At 45.0% G+C, this 19,469-nt stretch overlaps 1 protein-coding gene across 1 annotated transcript; it reads left to right on the plus strand.

Moving 5' to 3' along the window:
* The first annotated feature begins 12,408 nt into the window (after nt 1-12,408).
* LOC113844717 (dnaJ homolog subfamily B member 3-like) lies at nt 12,409-15,104 on the plus strand. The gene has a single exon (XM_072032722.1). The coding sequence runs from the start codon at nt 14,311-14,313 to the stop codon at nt 14,974-14,976; it is 666 nt and encodes a 221-aa protein (XP_071888823.1). The 5' UTR covers nt 12,409-14,310; the 3' UTR covers nt 14,977-15,104.
* Nucleotides 15,105-19,469: the final 4,365 nt, after the last annotated feature.

Here is a 19,469-nt window from a genome sequence, read left to right on the forward strand (position 1 = left end):
GCTCAAGGGATGACCTCCACTTGCACTCAGCTGTTCTGCAGAACGACGTGAACTCTTTAAATTCAACTAGCTGTGGTTATCCAGGGCTCAGTTAAGTGCAAGGAACTGATAAAACCTCAGAAAGAAAAAAAAAAAAAAAAAAAAAAAAAAGGAATTCTAATCTAGAATCAACTAATGAACTCTAGACGTACAGCTCAGGAAGGAGCAAATGAGACATTTATTCACTTTAAGAAGATATTCTGAGGACAGCAACTGTTCAAAGACATTAAGGCCAGAACTTCTTTTATCTCCTGAAGAGGTTAAATAAGGAACTTGAATGTCTGAATATCAATTGAGCAATTTGCATTTAGTCATCCCTGAAGTCACTGCTGCTGCTAGATCAGTCTGGTGGGGAGCCCAGTGTTTGAAAGGGTCATTAAATGCTGTCTGTGGAGGGAAAAGACTTTCTCACCCAAGAGGTCTCCTTTGTGAAACTTGTTTCTATCACACTTATTCTCCTCCTCCTCTGTATCTTTTCCTTAAGATACACGAGGCACTTCAAGATGGAGATACAGAGTGCCTGAAAGCTTCTTTACGAAGTTACAGCAACCATTTGATGTTTATGTTAATTGTTTCTCCCAGTCACCCTTTTCAGATCTGTAAAAGAAGCAAACTGATCCTAACACAATGCTGAGCATTTCACAGTCTCATTTGGTAATGAAGTTGCTGGAGGAATAACAGAGAACAGCTGCTGTTTTAAAATAGAAATTCATAGCTTTGTAGGGTCAGTGGTATTTCATGGGACTTTTCATGCCTGGAACAATTTAATGACAACTAGTGTATTGCCATACTTATTCCCTGTGATTTCCAAGTTTATTACCAATTATTTCATCTTTGTATGCCAGCAGTTTGTCATATACATGAAAAAAGAGTGTGGGGGCAGCTAGGACCTTTGATACATATTTTGAGGCTGAGGGCTGTTCTTTTTCAGCTAGGTGATTGGAGTTATCCAACTTAACAGATTAAATTTCTCTCTGATACACATGCTTGATCTACAGCCACAGCTCCGGACAGCAGTACAAACATACTGCAGCTATTGTTCTGATCATTTATATTAATAAGGAAAAAAAAATAGACTTTGAGAGCAAGGGGAGAATGAACACACAGAGCAATTATTTTTGTGATACACAGGTCTAATTCTCACTGAATTAGCTTTACCACTCTACAAGCTTTGCTATACTGCCAGCTGTATAAAATGACCTCAGTGATAGCAACGAGATTTTAATTTCTGTTGTATTACTGTAATTTCCTTGGGTCCCTTTTCAGACAGAGCTTTGAGACAGATGAAAATGCACCTTTGAAAAAAAAACCTGTCTAGTCAAGTTGGGAGTGTGGGTGGAAAACATGATTTGGGAGGCATCTTCCCTGTCTCCATCCCTCTCAGGAAAACTGCACCAATCACAGCATCACAGAACTGCTGAGGTTGGCAGAGCCCTCTGGAGGCACCTGGTTCCACCCCTGCCCAAGCAGGGACGTCCAGAACAGGCTGCCCAGGGCCACAGTTTTATGTATCTGCCAGAGGGCACGTCCTGTCCTGTCATCCAGATCATAACTGCTAAGATGCTAAACAGGACTGGACTCAGTATTGACCCCTACCATGTCTCAGCTCAGGCACCCTGGCGCATTATTTTTGATATGTTAGGATACATATCAATCAGGATACATATGTCCCATCCCTGGAAATGTTCAAGACCAGGTTGGATGGGGCTTTGTGCAACCTGGTCTAGTGGATGGTGTCCCTGCCCATGGCAGGGGGTTGGAATTAGATGATCTTTAAGGGCCCTTCCAACCCAAACCATTCTGTGATTCCGTGTTTCTATGATACTGAGGTGGATTTGGGGGAAGAGAGGAAAAAACATCCAGAGTGCTTTGAATCCAGTGACACTCTTCAGTTCCGATTCCAGTATGTGAATAATCCCAGTGAAGTCTCTGGGAATCACTATGTGCTGATTGCTGCAATACACTGATCAAAGTGGGCAAGTGATTTACTAATGGCAATGCACAAGCTGAAATTTTTGATCATGTGCCTTATTCATCTGTATTGATTAAATCAAGTAAGGCTAAACTTAAAATTAAGTTCAGGCTTTAAAATAGATCTAAAATTAATGGAGAGGTGAGGTGAGGTGGATTTAAATATATACATATACATATTGATATTATTCTCCATATCATAATATGAAATTATGTTTGAGATCTCTTTCCTGTTTCTCTCTATTCAACTTGTCCCTGAAATGCACTTGCCTCAAGGAAGGATTACTGTAACATATTTTTCCATCAGGATCATATGACAGTTGTTAGCAGGAAAAGCAAAAAACTGCTAAAATTGCAAAATGTTTGAGACCTGGCTTAGAGCAGGAGCTGACTTGCTCAGGCTGCTGATATCCATCCTGTCCTGCTGGCTGCAAACTGCCTAGTTAGCCACGGTCCCTTGTGTAGTTTCAGAACACCCTGCTGAGGTTAGCAAGTGTTGTTTGCCTTTGATGAGTCAACTTGTACACTAACAAGGGAACAGATAAGCTATGGTTAACTAATGAAGACAGCATTTGCTCCACTTTAGCATATAAAAATTAGATCAGCATGGTTTCACTAAATAGATAAATAAATAAATAAATAAAAATTATTCTCCATGACAAGTAAGCATTTATGATGGTTTATGTTACAGCTTAGTGGTGTGTCAGCTGCACATGCAGCACAGCATTTTGAATTGCATCATGCCTGCACAGCAAGTGTAGCCTGAGGCCACCATAACCACCGGGCATCACCCGCTATTCGCTGCCTTGGATCCATCACTTCAGTGGAGAACGTTGGGCATGTTCTGCTGGCATGAAGACAACACTATTACCTTCAGTACAATGGAGGTTGAGTTGGCTGTTCTCTTAGAAATCCCTGCTTTAGTCTTCATGGTAATTTAAAATTATATCAGGCTACACTGGTCATTGTCAGCCCAGCTGAGTGTTCCATAGATCATTTTCCCAAAGTGAAATGGCTTAAAATTGAAAAGAAAAATGTCCAAGGTTGCCAAAATGAGTTGTCTGTATTAGGATGCAGCCCTGACATCAGCAGTTATTAATAGGAGTAAGTGCCACTAGTGGAAATTAGGCTTTTCCAGGTCTCTGCTCTGGGACTGTAGCAGACGTTATCAGCAGGCCACCCGCTGCTGAAAGTGGGATTAATTCTCAGTACAGAAAAGGCCTCAGAGACTCTTTCTTTCATTTGAATTCGCCTCATTGAAATTAAAGCCCGCTGTTCCTTATTCTGTCTACAGAGAGAACATAAAAGACAACACTTTCTCTTCTCCCCAACAACTATCTGTTCCCTACTTGAAGACCGCTATCATATCATCCCCTTGCCTTTTCTTCTCTACAATAAAGGATCACAGCTCCACAATTTTTTTCTCTTAGGCCACATTTTTTCAGAAGTCTTTTGCATTTTTTCCACATCTTTCTCAAAATACAGAGCCCAAAACTAAATGCCATATCCATTCTGAACTGAAGGATTGTTTCCTGGCATCCCTTCTGCATCCCCAATCTGCATTTTTGTGTGTATTTTTGTTGGTTTTCTTTTGGCTGTTTGTTTGTTTTGGTCATAGCCTAAATATATTGACTTGTGTAGCTTGTAAATCAGAGCAAATCCCAGGTCCCTTTCTGTGAAAATGTTACTTAGCCTGTGCTTCCACCATTATTTTTTTTATACAGCAGTTTATTGCTTTCTGCATCTAGAACTTCCATCTATTTTAAGAATCTAATTTATTTGTCTCTAATTTATCAATATAATCCCGATCTCTGGTGCACTTTTACATTTGCACATACATTTGTCTTCTGAGAATTTAAAAAGCGCATTCTCCACTTCATCTTCTTAACACTGTTTTACATGGACCTGGGACCCAGAACCAGGTCAGAGTTTCAAAAGACAGCACTTCCAGCTTGACAGTGAACCATTGGCAGGTACAACTCAAGAGCAATTTGCTATAGCTCAGCTGCAGCTGTAGCTGTTCTGATTGATTTAACCTGAGGACAAAGCCCCTGAGGAAAGATTCATGAAATAAACTTCTAATTTTTGTGAGTCTCCCTGGCAGTACTATCTTCTTTTAAGAGGGTAACACTACACACAATCTAAAACACCAGAGCCCACTGAAGAGCTGTTTATTGCTCACTGTTTATTGCACTACTCTGACCATCTCTTTGTCGTTCTTAGCCATACTGACTCCCAGATTAATAGACTGTCTTCAGCACAAGGCTTTCTATTCCATAAATGAACAGCAGGTCTGCAGGACAGAGCTACATGTAGGACAAAGAATAGATCATTGCTGATATGCTCATTTTCCCAAATAGCAATTAGATCAGTTGTAGATATCAAATCAGCAATGAACCTGACTTTCCCTCACACTAGCACGGCACTCACAGAACAGTTAAATATATATGGTTGTAATTAAAACATCAGCAATGTGTTTGACTCGGTATTACATCCAGAAAAAAATGACAACCTCTGTGACAGAAAGTGTGTAACCTAAATGACAGAAAGCAGACAGGATGCACTGAGAAGTGTCAAATGAGAACAAGGAGGTGTTTTTCTACTCACATTGTTATCAAAATCACCTCACACTACCATTTACCCTCTTCTCAGACACTGCTACGAACAGCAGCTGCTGCTGTAAATGCAGGTATCTCCTAGGTGTGTAGGTGTCTACAGTCCATAGTTTTGGCTCTGTTTGACTGGAATACTAGACATGGGGTTTGGGAAGCAACCCTACAGCAGTGAGGGTAATTCCCTGACAGGGGAAAGTGAGGACAAGTTCAAAGAAGCTGAAATGTTCTTTAGGCTCAGAGTGCCTACAACATTAAATACAACTTATTAAATTTTCTTGCCCAAGATCTGATAGATTTCTCTTAGTCTGGGGTCATTTTCCATCCATCGCTTTTTTAAGAAATTAAAGATCTGTCTGCTTTGCGAAACTGAGCGTGGCACTCCAGCTGGACTGCAAGCTTGTTTGTGCTATGCACATTTAAAATAAACTTGGTAGGTGGAATGATGGGTACATATACATGCCTCACATCTCCGGGCTGTGAAATATGCTTGTAGGTGAATGATAGTCTAAGAAAATGAGCCTGTCTGAGAATGGTATTACCCAACTTTCTAATTGTATTTCAAAAAGCCTATGTGAGAAAGACTTATTATCTTGCCTGGTTAAAAAAAAAAAAAAAAAAAAAAAAAAAAAAAAAAAAAGACTTTTAATAGATGTTTAATCTTGTTATCCAAACAGTGTAGCTGCTTTTCCATGCTGGGTGGTCATAAATGCTACCTAGAAGCAAGAAAGGCAGTGCAGGAACTTTGTTAGACCTTGATTCACCACTTTGCTACTCATGTAATACAAGATGAATTTCAACAGAGCTCTGCAAGAATCTGCCAAGGGTATGTGATGGGTAATATTAATATTGGAAGGTAAAAGTAGAATTTGTAAAATTAATCAGTAATTTATCTGAGCGATGATGAAGCAGGAGGGAAACATTAAAACTTTAATAATAAGTCTAAAGTTCAGAGATGTCCCATTACCGTAATGCTAATACAAGAACTGATTTTCTAGGTCCACCTGGCTTGTTACAGTTCCACCAGTTTATTACCAGGATATAATTTGGTACAGTTGGTTGCAACTACACTGGGTATTCCTACTGGTGCCTGTACTATGCCATGGGGATATTCCCAAGGACCTGAACTGGGCCAGAACAACCCAGCCTTATCATAACCCAAAAACAGAGACATTTTCCCAGCACAGCACTGCTGAGCAGTTTCTGTTATGAAAGCTATGCTGCATGTACTGTATAGACTGTAACACAGAGAAGTCCTGAAGAAGATGTAAATTAGAGAAGTCCTGAAGAAGATGTAAATTTAGGACTGTATTTAGTAAATAAGAGCTTTCCACATAGCACACAGCTGTTAGGAAATGACCTGGTCCTTTTCTTCCAGAAATGCTTCAAGTCAGTCTCCACAGCAGCAGAGAGAGTGATAGGGAATGACCCTTCTTCACTCCTTCATTTTACAGGCACCATTTCAGGTGCTTGGTTATTTTTTCCTTATCTGTTTATCTTGTCCAGCCCTTTAGTGCACTCATGTGAATGCACTGGAGCAGCCATTCCAAAAAAAGAATTGGAAAGCTGTAATCAAAATGAGTGGGATTCAATCTATCTATCACAGAGACTGTCATCAGTGGTTTTGTGCAAAGAATATGTAAAAAAAAAAAAAAAAAAAAAAAAAAGCTTGCAAAATATACTGATATACAGGTTTCCCAGCTTCAAGAAAATAGTTATTCTTGGGTTTCTACCTGATATCTAGATATATAAAAGAAGCAAGAATGTTCACAATTTGGATTTCCGTTTTCCTTTGTAGAAAAATAAAGGTATATTTGTTTCATTTCCAACATACTCCCTGCCCTTCACATGAAGAGCAAGCCTGAAAATGTAAAAATGTTGAGTTTGCTTGCTTCTTAAAGGTTTGATCTTAGAGAAAACTTGCTGACAAAAGTTTTTCCTCTCCAAGCATTTTTGTTGATTGTGTTGCTTGTGTTGCTAGAAAATAGTGCTTGGAAAGCTTTATAAGCCATATAAAAGATTGGCTCTTGTTGCTGCAGAATGAGACTTTTTTTAGCTTTCTGAAGGGCCACACATGCCTGTGTTTGACCTTCCCAAAACAAATTACTATCTTTACCCTTTGATGCCACCTTTTTGGATAAAAAATATCTCCGCTGTGTACAGAGGTCTTTGGGTGACAACAGATGGCTGATTGGCTTTCCCATACCCCATAGCTTATAGTTTTCTCCCCTTTCCATCTTTAAATTACAACCAAATGACAGGAACACACACACACATATACACACGCGTGTATATGCACACACATATTTATTGTCAGGAAAATACATATAAGTGTTAATGATGTGGATTCCTCCAGCAGGCGGGCTCAGACACAGTCTGCTGGTACAGACCCCTCTCCTCCCACCAACGCACATGACACACTCACAGACTGTCCCATAGGCACTGAGACCCCCGTACACACACATGCGTACAGAATGGATAGTCCCTTGATCAAGAAAATAGCTACAAATACAGTTTAATAAGAAGTTGGGTCAGGCTACATTGGCCAGGTATATGGCATAGCCAAACAAACATGGCAACCAGCCCCTATTATCCACTCTTGTTTCTGTTTTCTCAAATTTGTTCTTCTCCAGACCACTCCAGTCCTTTTCATTCTCACCCTTTGGTTCTTCACTTTTGGTTTCCTCAGATTTATGATGTGGCAGAAGTGGCAGTGCCAGGGAGACAGAATCATGGAGTTACAGAATCATAGAATCACAGAATATCCCCATCTGGAAGGGACACACAGAGACCATCAAGTCCAACTCCAAGCTCCACACAGGACCACCCAAAATTCAGACCATGTGTCTGAGAGTGTTGTCCAAGCACTTCTTGAACTCCAGCAGGCTTAGTGCTGTGACCACTGCCCTGGGCAGCCTGTCCCAGTGCCCGAGCACCCTCTGGGTGCAGAACCTTTCCCTAACCCCCAGCCTGACCCTCCCCTGTCCCAGCTCCATGCCGTTCCCTCGGGTCCTGTCACTGTTCCCAGAGAGCAGAGCTCAGCGCCTGCCCCTCCGCTCCCCTCGTGAGGGAGCTGCAGGCCGCCATGAGGCCTCCCCTCAGCCTGCTCTGCTCGGGGCTGAGCAAACCAAGGGACCTCAGCTGCTCCTCACACATCTTTCTCTCCAAACCCTTTATCATTTCTGTCACCCTTTTGTAGCTGAAACAATACCCTGTGTGTCAGCTCCAAGAGAGTTTGAATAACACACAGTGCAAATCTGTGGTGTTTATCTGGTCTTCATATAGCCTGCTGCCTTCAGTCTGACTTCACACAGCACAGGAAGAGAAGTCAAGATCTTTGTAGCATCATGAGAGCTGAGAAAAATTTGTTGTGATGGACGTCAGCCCTCTGATTCTGCTCCCACTTCAGGAGCTTACATAAACCAAAACCTTAGTTTTAAGTGTTCAAGTAGCTCTCTGATATCCAGTATACCTAGCATGTGCTTACCTTCTTTTTGAAAACAAAACTTCTAAAGTTAATTAATGAAGTGACCTTGAGTAGTTTGCTTAATCTGTGTGTGGTTGTCTTCCCCCTTTTGTGCAATTAAAACAATAAAACAGTGCATTCACATGGGCATTTTGAAGCTTAATTAACTGGTGTGTGCAGGACTCTGAGATTCTCCAAAGGGAAGCACTGTAAGCACAGAAAATTAATGTTAGGATGAATATTACACAATAACCCGACACAGCAGCTGTAGGTGAACAATTTGGAAAAAAAAATATATATATATAAAAAAAAAAAAAAAAAAGAGAGAACAAACAAACTTCAGACCAGGTTTTCTGATGCCCTGCAATAAGTTTTGCAGCAGAGCCTTCAGATTCAGCATTCAGCAGCCAGAATTATAAAAAAGGTGAGCAGTTTGCAATCCCAGGCTAATTGCTGAATTTAAAGAACACAGGTTTCACCTAGTTATATACCTATGCCATGTATTCCTATCCATATCCACCTAAATCTTCATAGTCTACACACCACTGCCATTTGAATAACAGGTAGAAACTGTCCCTAAAGATTGTTCAAAACAGACATCAAGCAACCTGGAAAGTATTTGAATACAGTTTATTTTATGAGTCTGGTCAAGGTTCATCTGGTAGTCTAGGGATGTTTGCCAGCTCTCCGTTAGAGGAATACCCATACCACAGTTTCTGTCAATGCACTTTGTTTTCAGGTTCTAGCCTCTCTCAAAGTTTTGGTGAAACTCAGAATATGCAGATATTAGCAAAGAAATTAAAAACAGTATCTACACCACACAAGGAAAAAAAGAAACTGCAGAAGTCCCAGCAGAAATTGATTGCTTGAAACTTCCATACATTAACATAAGTTTGCTTTGTAGATTGTGCAATATTTTACCTTAAGCATTCATAAGCATCTCAGCTGTGTAGCTGAATTTCTTCCCTGATTATGACAAAAAATCGTAATAACCAAGTCATGAAGTTCTGCTTTTTGATGTAAAACATAGCAGATGCCAGGTTTCCTAGTGATGCCACGGTCCTTAGAAGCCAGGTGATGCACAGTTAATTTTTAGACAGTTACCAGGCAACAGTTGGGTCTAACAGAAGGCCATGAACAACTCCTTAATTTTCTTTCCTGAATCTGAGCTACGGGGTCTATATTTCAACTTCTTTTCCCCTGAAGGTCTTAGTCATGGAAAAGGGATCATACAGTATATTGGTTAAATTAGATAAGTGATTTTCTTTAGCAGGTCTAAGTATTCAATAAATCTATTCCTTTGCAAATATAATATAGAATTGCTTTTTCAATTTTTCATCTGCTTAGATCTAGGAAATTCTAGCTTTAAGAAAGAAGTTGAACAAAATTTCATAGCCACTCTGTGGCATTGCAAAGTCTATTGCTTTGCTTTTTGTTTAGATTTTCTTTTATCTGTCATTTCTGTTTTGACACATTTTCCAGCTCTTGTTACCAACCATTCTCATTATTACCATTAAATTATGAATGATGGTTTAATGAACAATGGAACATTCAGCTATGCTACAGCTTTTTCTACTTCTTTGCTTTGCATTCACCAGCAAACTGACTGATACACTTACAAAAGAGATAAAATGGCATGTTTGCCTAGATTAGGAAGGATCTGGACTTCAAGATCAAGATGTACACTTCACTGTTACTGTTCTGTGATAACGTCAGTTCATCATACTGTCTTTTACATGCCAGTAATCACTCTACCTTCACACACCAAGTCTCCCAGAGTCTGAGCTCAGCATGCAGGAAGAGAAAATTAAATACAGCTGACTGAAGGTCTCCTTTCCATTTAGCATTCCATATAAAAAGAAATGGTATTTCATGTAATCTAATCACTCTCATACCTTAAGTATATAATCATCATCACAATTTCTCTTTCACAACATCGTCAACAAATGCAGTGCCTCACCTTGTCAGATTTCTATATCCACCAATGTGATCTCACCTTTTAAAAGGAATTAAATCATTGCAATAATAATTATATAAAAAAATCTCCCGTGTTTCCGATGCAATTTGTGTGGAAATCCATATAATTTCCCCCCCTGTGAGGAAAATGGAAGATAAGGACAAGAAAGGGATCTAATTTATCCACTTCACATACCATGTGTTAACACACATTAACGTATCCTTGTCTGTGGGCCATTAGGTACCTAGGTTTATTTTTACTGTTATTAGTAACTGTTAATGCACTAGCTTCTACACAAAAGTTATGTCATTCAGTTACAGACCCATTGTGCTCAGCCCTCCAGAAACACAAAACAACAGATTGTAGACCTGAGGGGTCGAGTCTAAGAGCCTGCACATACCTCACAGAGGCTCTTTTGAATATTTCTGGCATTAATGTCTTGTTAAAGTACAACCTGGGACACAATGAATAGGATAATTGAAAAGCTTAAGTGATACAATATGCAGGAATGGGTGTCTAGAAAAGATGCTACATCATGCTTCAGGTCTCTGCAGCACCTGGCACTTCACATTGATCAACTATGCCTCACATTTCTGTTATATAGGGAAGTATTAGTAACTCCACAATTTGTGTGAGACAAAATTGAAATGCACAGTGATTGAGGACAGTATTTTCATGCTTGAAAGTCAACACCCATATTGTGACCATATATCTGACTGTGAATCCTTGATGATACAGCTCCGGCTTCATAACTACTTTGAGCTGACCTAAGTGTAGTTGTTTTTTAAGGGAATATTTCTACCTTCTGCTCTCTGACCTAGCCATGTTCCCTCCCCTGGGCCTGAACAAGGTGTGTAGATGCATAATGGGTCAGATCAGGAAACTGGTTTAGCTGAAAGTCCACAAAAAAAAAAAAAAAAAAAAAAAAAAAAAAGCTGAGCAAATGGCTTAGTCACATCAAATGGATCATGAAACTGCACCCTCGGGTTCAACACCTCTGCACTGCACTTTGGAAGAGCTCTGCTTGAAGTAGCTGGAGGTGAAATGAATGAGAGGACACCTGGCTCTGCTGTGCCTGTTTGAGGAAAAAGCTTTACTGTGCACCAAGGGCTTGGACTTCTCCCTGCCTGAGTGACTCAGAGCTCACCAGTATCATGCTTGCATAGAGGAGAGGCTTGGGGATTAGTGGCCCTCTGTCTTGAATGGAATAGTAAAGATATTCTTTCAGCTGCTCTGCTCTGCATCCTGCTCCTGTAGGTGGGATAGTACCTTTCTCTCACTCCTTATGTCATACAGCACTGTGGTGCCATTTTGTCCTCACTTCTCAAATAATCCCATCACTGCCCACCTTCCCTTCTCCTGTGCAAGTAACCCAGATGTTTTCCTTTGCCACAAATATCCCCAAAGCTTCCACTTCATCACTGTTTCTTCCCCTGACCCCACAAGCTCCCTTGCCTCCTGATTTTTGACATTCTCCAGCTTCAGGCCATTTTGGCCAACAGCCATACTTTGGCAGGGCAAGTCAACAGCACACCCCAAAGCCTCCTACTTCTTTTGACCTGAATACGCTCAAAGCACTTGCCAGTATTTCAGATCTGTTTCTAAATAGGCAACCCAGAACTGAGGGGTGCCTCCAGCCCACCTTCATAAATTCCAAGGCTAGATGACAACTAGAAGAAAACCTTAATTTAAAAAAAAAAAAAAAAAAAAAAAATCACTTTGTCCTATTAAAGCAGATTTCATCTAATTGGAAACAATAAAGCTAATTAAAAAAAAAAAAAAAAAGCCGAAATGTTCCCCTTGGGCTATGTTTATCATTGAAACACTGCCATTTTATGAAACAAAATGACAGCACTGGGTCTGGTTTGTAGCCAGTATGCTGCAAGGCTTCAAGAACAGTTTTATCATAATTTAAATCAATAGACAATGCTGAACATTTTAGGAAAACAAAGGGGAAACTATGTAGGATGCTTTCAGTAGATGAGTGCCCCAAGCAGTTCCCAAACTTTGTTGTGGCCAAGAGGTTCTGAACTGGTTGGCTGTATCCTTTCGTCTTATGCTGCTAAGGAATCATAGAATCATAGAATATCCTGAGTTGGAAGGGACCCTTAAGGATCATCAAGTCCAACTCTTGACACCGCACAGGTCTACCCAAAAGTTCAGACCATGTGACTAAGTGCACAGTCCAATCTCTTCTTAAATTCAGACAGGCTCGGTGCAGTGACCACTTCCCTGGGGAGCCTGTTCCAGTGTGCAACCACTCTCTCTGTGAAGAACCCCCTCCTGATGTCAAGCCTAAATTTCCCCTGCCTCAGCTTAACCCCGTTCCCGTGGGTCCTGTCACTGGTGTTAATGGAGAAAAGGTCTCCTGCCTCTCGACACCCCCTTACGAGGAAGTTGTAGACTGCGATGAGGTCTCCCCTCAGCCTCCTCTTCTCCAGGCTGAACAGGCCCAGTGCCCTCAGCCGTTCCTCGTACGTCTTCCCCTCCAGGCCTTTCACCGTCTTCGTAGCCCTCCTCTGGACACTCTCCAACGGTTTCATGTCCTTTTTATACTGTGGTGCCCAGAACTGCACACAGTACTCGAGGTGAGGCCGCACCAGCGCAGAGTAGAGCGGGACAATCACCTCCCTCGACCTACTAGCGATGCCGTGCTTGATGCACCCCAGGACACGGTTGGCCCTCCTGGCTGCCAGGGCACACTGCCGGCTCATATTCAACTTGCTGTCTACCACGACCCCCAGATCCCTCTCTTCTAGGCTGCTCTCCAGCGTCTCAACGCCCAGTCTGTACGTGCAGCCAGGGTTTCCCCGTCCCAGGTGCAGGACCCGGCACTTGCTCTTATTGAACTTCATGCGGTTGGTGATCGCCCAGCTCTCCAACCTATCCAGATCCCTCTGCAAAGCCTTTCCACCCTCAACAGAGTCCACAACTCCTCCAAGTTTGGTGTCATCAGCAAACTTGCTCAAAATACCTTCTATTCCTGTTGCCGACGGAAGGAAGACACAGCACATCAATATGAGTGAACAGTGAACTTCAACTTTAATGGATAGCTCAGTCGCCTTTTATCTAGTTTGAACATAATCAACTCATACATATTGCAGAAACTAAGCTCAGGATTGGCTAACACTTCCCGGGCTTTTCAGTCTGGTCCTCCTTCTTTTAGCTACCTGTCCCGCCTTAGGGACTTTCCCGATTGCCCAAGGGCATCGTGTCCTTGAGCCTGATTGGCTCTCAGCCAGCTGCGTACGTGCCAAGGCTCATGTGAGTTGAGTACGGTGCTTCACCAGCCCATTGTCTCCCAACTGCTCAACATTCACATGTCCTGCCTCACTTAACGATTCCTCCACATATTCCTATATCCAGATCATTTATAAAAGTATTGAAAAGTACCGGCCCTAAAATGGAGCCTTGAGGGACCCCACTGGTGACCGCCCGCCAGCCTGACGCAGCCCCATTCACCATAACCCTTTGGGCCCTGCCCGTTAGCCAATTGCTCACCCATCGTATGATGTTTTTATTTAGCTGTATGGTGGACATTCATGTTCTCAGAGGCTACGATGAAGCTGGTGTTGAACTTCCTCTTAATACCGAGGAACATTCCCTGAATATATCACTCCAGAGCATGTTTTCCAAATCCTTAATTACATTTTATGGATCTTCTCTGAGCCTTGTCCAAATTATCAACACTCCTCCCCAATTGCAGGAAGCTAAACTGCAAACAGCTTTCCTATGGCTGCTGCCATAGGAAACACCCTATGGATGTAAGATGACCTGACTGCACGACGCTTCCCTGGATGGCACACGAAAGCACAGCACGTGTCTGAAAATCCCACCTTTGGGCAGGTACAGGCAGAAACCGAGCTGATGAGGCCATACATCACAGCTGCCATACCACAGTCCCATGGGGCGACTACAACATGTGTACGACATCTGCTTGAAAATGCAAGGCCGGTGACAACCCATTCCACCCTAGAATGAAGCCAGATCAGCTAAGCAGTGGTTGGCTGAGCCCACTCTGAGGTCATAATCCCATGACTTGGGAACAACAGGCTTCAAAAAAAGGCTATTTTTACGGGCCTTGCCTCCTGTAACAGCACAGGACGGAGAGGAGCAAGGGGTGATCCGAGCGCCCGCCTGTCCCCGAGGCACACAGTGGCAGCGGGTGTCCAGTTGTGTCTGGAAGCTGGACACCCCCAGGCTTCAAATCCTTGGTGGGAGAGAGGCACCAGGCGACTTCCAAACAGCCTCACCTCACTTCTGAGATGGTGGACTACTACAAAGTCCTTGGACTGCAAAAAAACGCCTCCCAGGATGACATTAGGAAATCCTACCGCAGGCTGGCACTGCAATGGCATCCTGATAAGAATCCCAGCAACAAGGAGGAAGCCGAAAAGAAATTCAAAGCTGTCGCTGAGGCATATGAAGTTTTGTCAGACGCTCAGAAACGGTCACTCTATGACAGGTCTGTTAAGGAGAGCATTTCCCACAGAGCAAGAAGTCCCTCGATGGGTCATAACAGCTTTTTTGACGCCACTTATGTATTCCAAGACCCCAATGAGATCTTTAGGGATTTCTTTGGAGGGATGGATCCCTTTGTGCATGCTTTCTGGGACCCATTTGACAACCTCAGGAATGGTGATGAAAACAAGCAGGGTCCAAGTGGAAGAGGAAGCTGCTCCAGTTTGTTTTCTGACTTCGTGCAGTCTTTCATGCCATTTAATCCATTCAGCCCCAGTGAGCAGCCCACCTTCTCCTTTGCTGAGGACATGGCTGAGCCACACAGTTTCAGATCAGTCTTGACCACTACTGAAGGGATCAACGGCAAGAAGGTCATAGAATATCCTGAGTTGGAAGGGACCCTTAAGGATCATCAAGTCCAACTCTTGACACCGCACAGGTCTACCCAAAAGTTCAGACCATGTGACTAAGTGCACAGTCCAATCTCTTCTTAAATTCAGACAGGCTCGGTGCAGTGACCACTTCCCTGGGGAGCCTGTTCCAGTGTGCAACCACTCTCTCTGTGAAGAACCCCCTCCTGATGTCAAGCCTAAATTTCCCCTGCCTCAGCTTAACCCCGTTCCCGCGGGTCCTGTCGCTGGTGTTAATGGAGAAAAGGTCTCCTGCCTCTCGACACCCCCTTACGAGGAAGTTGTAGACTGCGATGAGGTCTCCCCTCAGCCTCCTCTTCTCCAGGCTGAACAGGCCCAGTGCCCTCAGCCGTTCCTCGTACGTCTTCCCCTCCAGGCCTTTCACCGTCTTCGTAGCCCTCCTCTGGACACTCTCCAACGGTTTCATGTCCTTTTTATACTGTGGTGCCCAGAACTGCACACAGTACTCGAGGTGAGGCCGCACCAGCGCAGAGTAGAGCGGGACAATCACCTCCCTCGACCTACTAGCGATGCCGTGCTTGATGCACCCCAGGACACGGTTGGCCCTCCTGGCTGCCAGGGCACACTGCCGGCTCATATTCAACTTGCTGTCTACCACGACCCCCAGATCCCTCTCTTCTAGGCTGCTCTCCAGCGTCTCAACGCCCAGTCTGTACGTGCAGCCAGGGTTTCCCCGTCCCAGGTGCAGGACCCGGCACTTGCTCTTATTGAACTTCATGCGGTTGGTGATCGCCCAGCTCTCCAACCTATCTAGATCCCTCTGCAAGGCCTTTCCACCCTCAACAGAGTCCACAACTCCTCCAAGTTTGGTGTCATCAGCAAACTTGCTCAAAATACCTTCTATTCCTACATCCAGATCGTTTATAAAAATATTGAAAAGTACCGGCCCTAAAATGGAGCCTTGAGGGACCCCACTGGTGACCGCCCGCCAGCCTGACGCAGCCCCATTCACCATAACCCTTTGGGCCCTGCCCGTTAGCCAATTGCTCACCCATCGTATGATGTTTTTATTTAGCTGTATCGTGGACATTTTGTCCAGTAGGATCCTATGGGAAACCATGTCAAAAGCCTTGCTGAAGTCCAAAAAAAGCACATCAGCTGGTTTCCCTTGGTCCACCATACGGGTGATCTTATCATAAAAGGAAATCAGGTTAGTTACGCAGGACCTACCCTTCACAAACCCATGCTGGCTGGGACCAATGACTGCTTTGTCCCCCAGGTGCACCTCCATAAGTTCGAGAACCATCTTCTCCATGATTTTACCAGGCACTGACGTGAGACTGACAGGCCTGTAATTGCTAGGGTCTTCTTTCTGACCCTTCTTGAAAATCGGCACAACATTTGCCAGCTTCCAGTCTACCGGGACCTCTCCAGATTCCCAGGATCGTTGAAAAATAATTGAGAGAGGTTCCACGATGACGTCCGCCAGCTCTTTCAGCACCCATGGATGAATCCCATCCGGACCCATGGACTTGTAGGGATCCAGGTGGAGTAGCAAATCCCGCATGCGTTCAGGGTCAGTTGGGAGTTTGTCATCCCCACCGTCCCGGTCCTCCAGCTCGGGGCACCCTGGGTCCCGAAGCCCATCATTGGCATTGAAGACAGAGGCAAAGAAGGCGTTAAGCGTCTCTGCTTTGCCTATGTCATTGTCTGTGAGGAGACCTTCCCTATCAAGGAGCGGCCCTATGTATTCTTTAGTTCTCCTTTTTCCATTCACATATCTAAAAAAAACCCTTTTTATTTTCTCTCACAGACACGGCCAGCTTCAACTCTAGGTGTGCTTTAGCCACACGAATTTTCTCCCTACAAACACGAACAGCATCCCTGTATTCTTTCCATGACACCCGGCCCTCCTTCCAGTAGCGAAACACTCTCTGTTTCCGCCTTATCTCCATAAGAATGTTCCTGGTCAGCCACGCCGGCCTCCTGCCCCGCCTTCCTGACTTGCGATATTTAGGAATCGCCTGATCTTGTGCTTCTAGGAGGCATCGCTTAAAGAATGACCAGCACTGGTGGACATCGAGGCCTTCAAGAGCAGCTTCCCAGGGGACCTTGCTGACTAGTTCCCTGAGCAGCCTGAAGTCTGCTTTCCCCATATCTAGGGATGAGGTTTTGGTGGCATTTTTCCTTCTGTTACCGTAAATTTTGAACTCAACCACTTCATGGTCGCAATGACCGAGGCGGCCACCAACCACCACATCTCCCACCAGACCCTCTCTGTTTTCTAGCAACAGGTCTAGGAGGGCACCTTTCCTAGTTGGCTCCGTTAGCACCTGCACCAAGAAGTTATCATCTAGGTGCTTCATGAACCTCCTGGACTTGCTCGTGTCAGCCGTGTGGCACTCCCAGTTAACGTCTGGCAAGTTGAAGTCCCCCATAAGGACAAGGGGAGTTAATCTCGAGGCCTCTCTTAGTTCTGTAAAGAATAATTTATCGGCGCTATCGTCCTGGCCAGGCAGTCTGTAATAAACTCCCACAATGACATCCCCTTTATTCGTTCGTCCCTTGATCCTTACCCAGAGGCTCTCAACTTTGCCATCGCCGACCTGAAGTTCCACACAGTCCAGCCCCTGCTTCACATACATCACCACCCCACCACCTCGCCTACCCTGCCTGTCCCTCCTGAAGAGCCTGTAACAATCTATCGCAACACCCCAGTCACAGGACTCATCCCACCAGGTTTCGCTTATGCCGATGATGTCGTAGTTGCGGGACTGGGCCAGTACTTCTAGCTCATCCATTTTATTCCTCATACTGCGTGCGTTCGTGTAGAAGCATTTCAGGTGCATCTCCTTACACTCAGCACCTTGTGGATCTAACCGAAGGACCTCACTGGCACACAGCCCCTCTGATTCTAGCGTACCATCCCTTAGGTCTTCACCGGCGTGCCTGGTTTTAGCCCCTTCCCCCTTCGACTCTAGTTTAAAGCCCTATCTATCAGCCCTGCCAACTCCTGACCAAAGATCCTTACCCCTCTCCGAGAGAGGCGCATCCCATCCGGTGACATCAGGCCCGGTGTAGCATAGACCTTCCCGTGATCAAAGAACCCAAAGTTCTGCCGGTCACACCAGTCTCGAAGCCACGAGTTTATGTGAACAGCACACCTTTCAGCTTCGATCCCCCCTATCGGAAGGACAGAGGCAAACACAACCTGCGCGCCTGATCCTCTAAGTAGTTGCCCCAAATCCCTAATGTCTCTTTTGATCGCCTTCGGACTTCTCGTTGCTACTTCATTGCTACCAGCCTGAAAGACCAGTAGCGGGTAGTAGTCAGTGGGCCGTACCAGGCCCTTGACTTTCTTGGCAACGTCCCTGACCCTGGCCCCAGGGAGGCAGCAGACTTCCCTACGGGTAGGGTCAGGCCGACAAATAGGGCCCTCTGTTCCCCTAAGGATAGAGTCTCCCACAACAATCACCCTCCTGTCTTTCTTGGTGGAGGCAGTCCTGAGGCGTGGAGTCGACCTCCTCGCCCTAGGCATCCTCCTGGGAACACTTTCTATCTCTTCCTCAGTCGCTGGTCTCTCAATCTCCAGGGCCTCAAACCTGTTTCGTAAGGGCACCTGGGAAGGTGGGGTCGGAAGGGGAGGGCATCGCCTGCCATGTCGAGCAGGGACCTGTCTCCATTCCTCCTCAACTCCCAGATCCCCTCCCTGTGCCCGACGGCGACAGGGCAGGGGGTCCACCCCCATTTGGGGTGTCTCACCCCGGTACCTCTCCTTGAGGCCCTGCAGGGAGTTACTCCTCAAGTCTATCTCCCGCTCACACTCCCTGATGGCCCTCAACCTCTCCACCTCCTCCTTGAGCTCCGCCACCATGCGGATCAGGTCATCCCCCTGCTCACACCTCACGCACGCAGCGTCTCTGCCTCCCACCGATGGCAGCAGCAGGCTCTGACACTCCCTGCATCCGGTGACCTGAACCGCTGCATTCTTTAACGGGTAGTCGGTCTGGGTGTCTACCGACCTCCTGGAGAGCCCACCGTGCCTGGTGGATACCATTATCACCTAGCTAACGGCTGTCGTTAACAGGTGTTCGTGTGGGCAGGGGTTGCTCTCCGCCCTGCCTGCGCGAACTGCCGCGCGAACTGCCGCGCCACTCCCCTCTGAAGCCACTCCCTGTTTGCCCGCCCTGGTCGCCGCGCTCCCTAGGGGCTGCTTTTGAACGGCCGGGGAGGGGGCGCTGCTGGCTCCGCCTTCGCCTCGTCAGCCTCCCTCACGAGGGCTGCCGGGTCCTGGCGGCTCCCTGAAGTAGGCTCGATGCCGGAAAGTTAGCCCTGCCTGGCCCGATCCCCCGCTCCGCTGCAGAACGCGTCTGCCCCGGAGCCGATCGCCTCGGCAAATGGCCAAATTCTCTAGGAAAAAAACAAATGTTATCAATCCTCATTTTTTTTTTCTTTTATTTGTAAATAATCAATTTTTTCTTTTTATTTGTAAATAATCAAATAATATCAATTAGTATGTTTCATATCTATCAGTCATTTAGACTCATTGTTCTTGTGATAAGCACCTGTTTTAAGTGGTTACCTGTTTCTCT

Source organism: Anas platyrhynchos, chromosome 1, assembly GCF_047663525.1.
Source record: "Anas platyrhynchos isolate ZD024472 breed Pekin duck chromosome 1, IASCAAS_PekinDuck_T2T, whole genome shotgun sequence".
NCBI lineage: Eukaryota > Metazoa > Chordata > Aves > Anseriformes > Anatidae > Anas > Anas platyrhynchos.

Coding starts and splice junctions, on each gene's coding strand:
- LOC113844717 (XM_072032722.1), top strand. CDS start 14,311: ATGGTGGACTACTACAAAGTCCTTGGACTGCAAAAAAACGCCTCCCAG.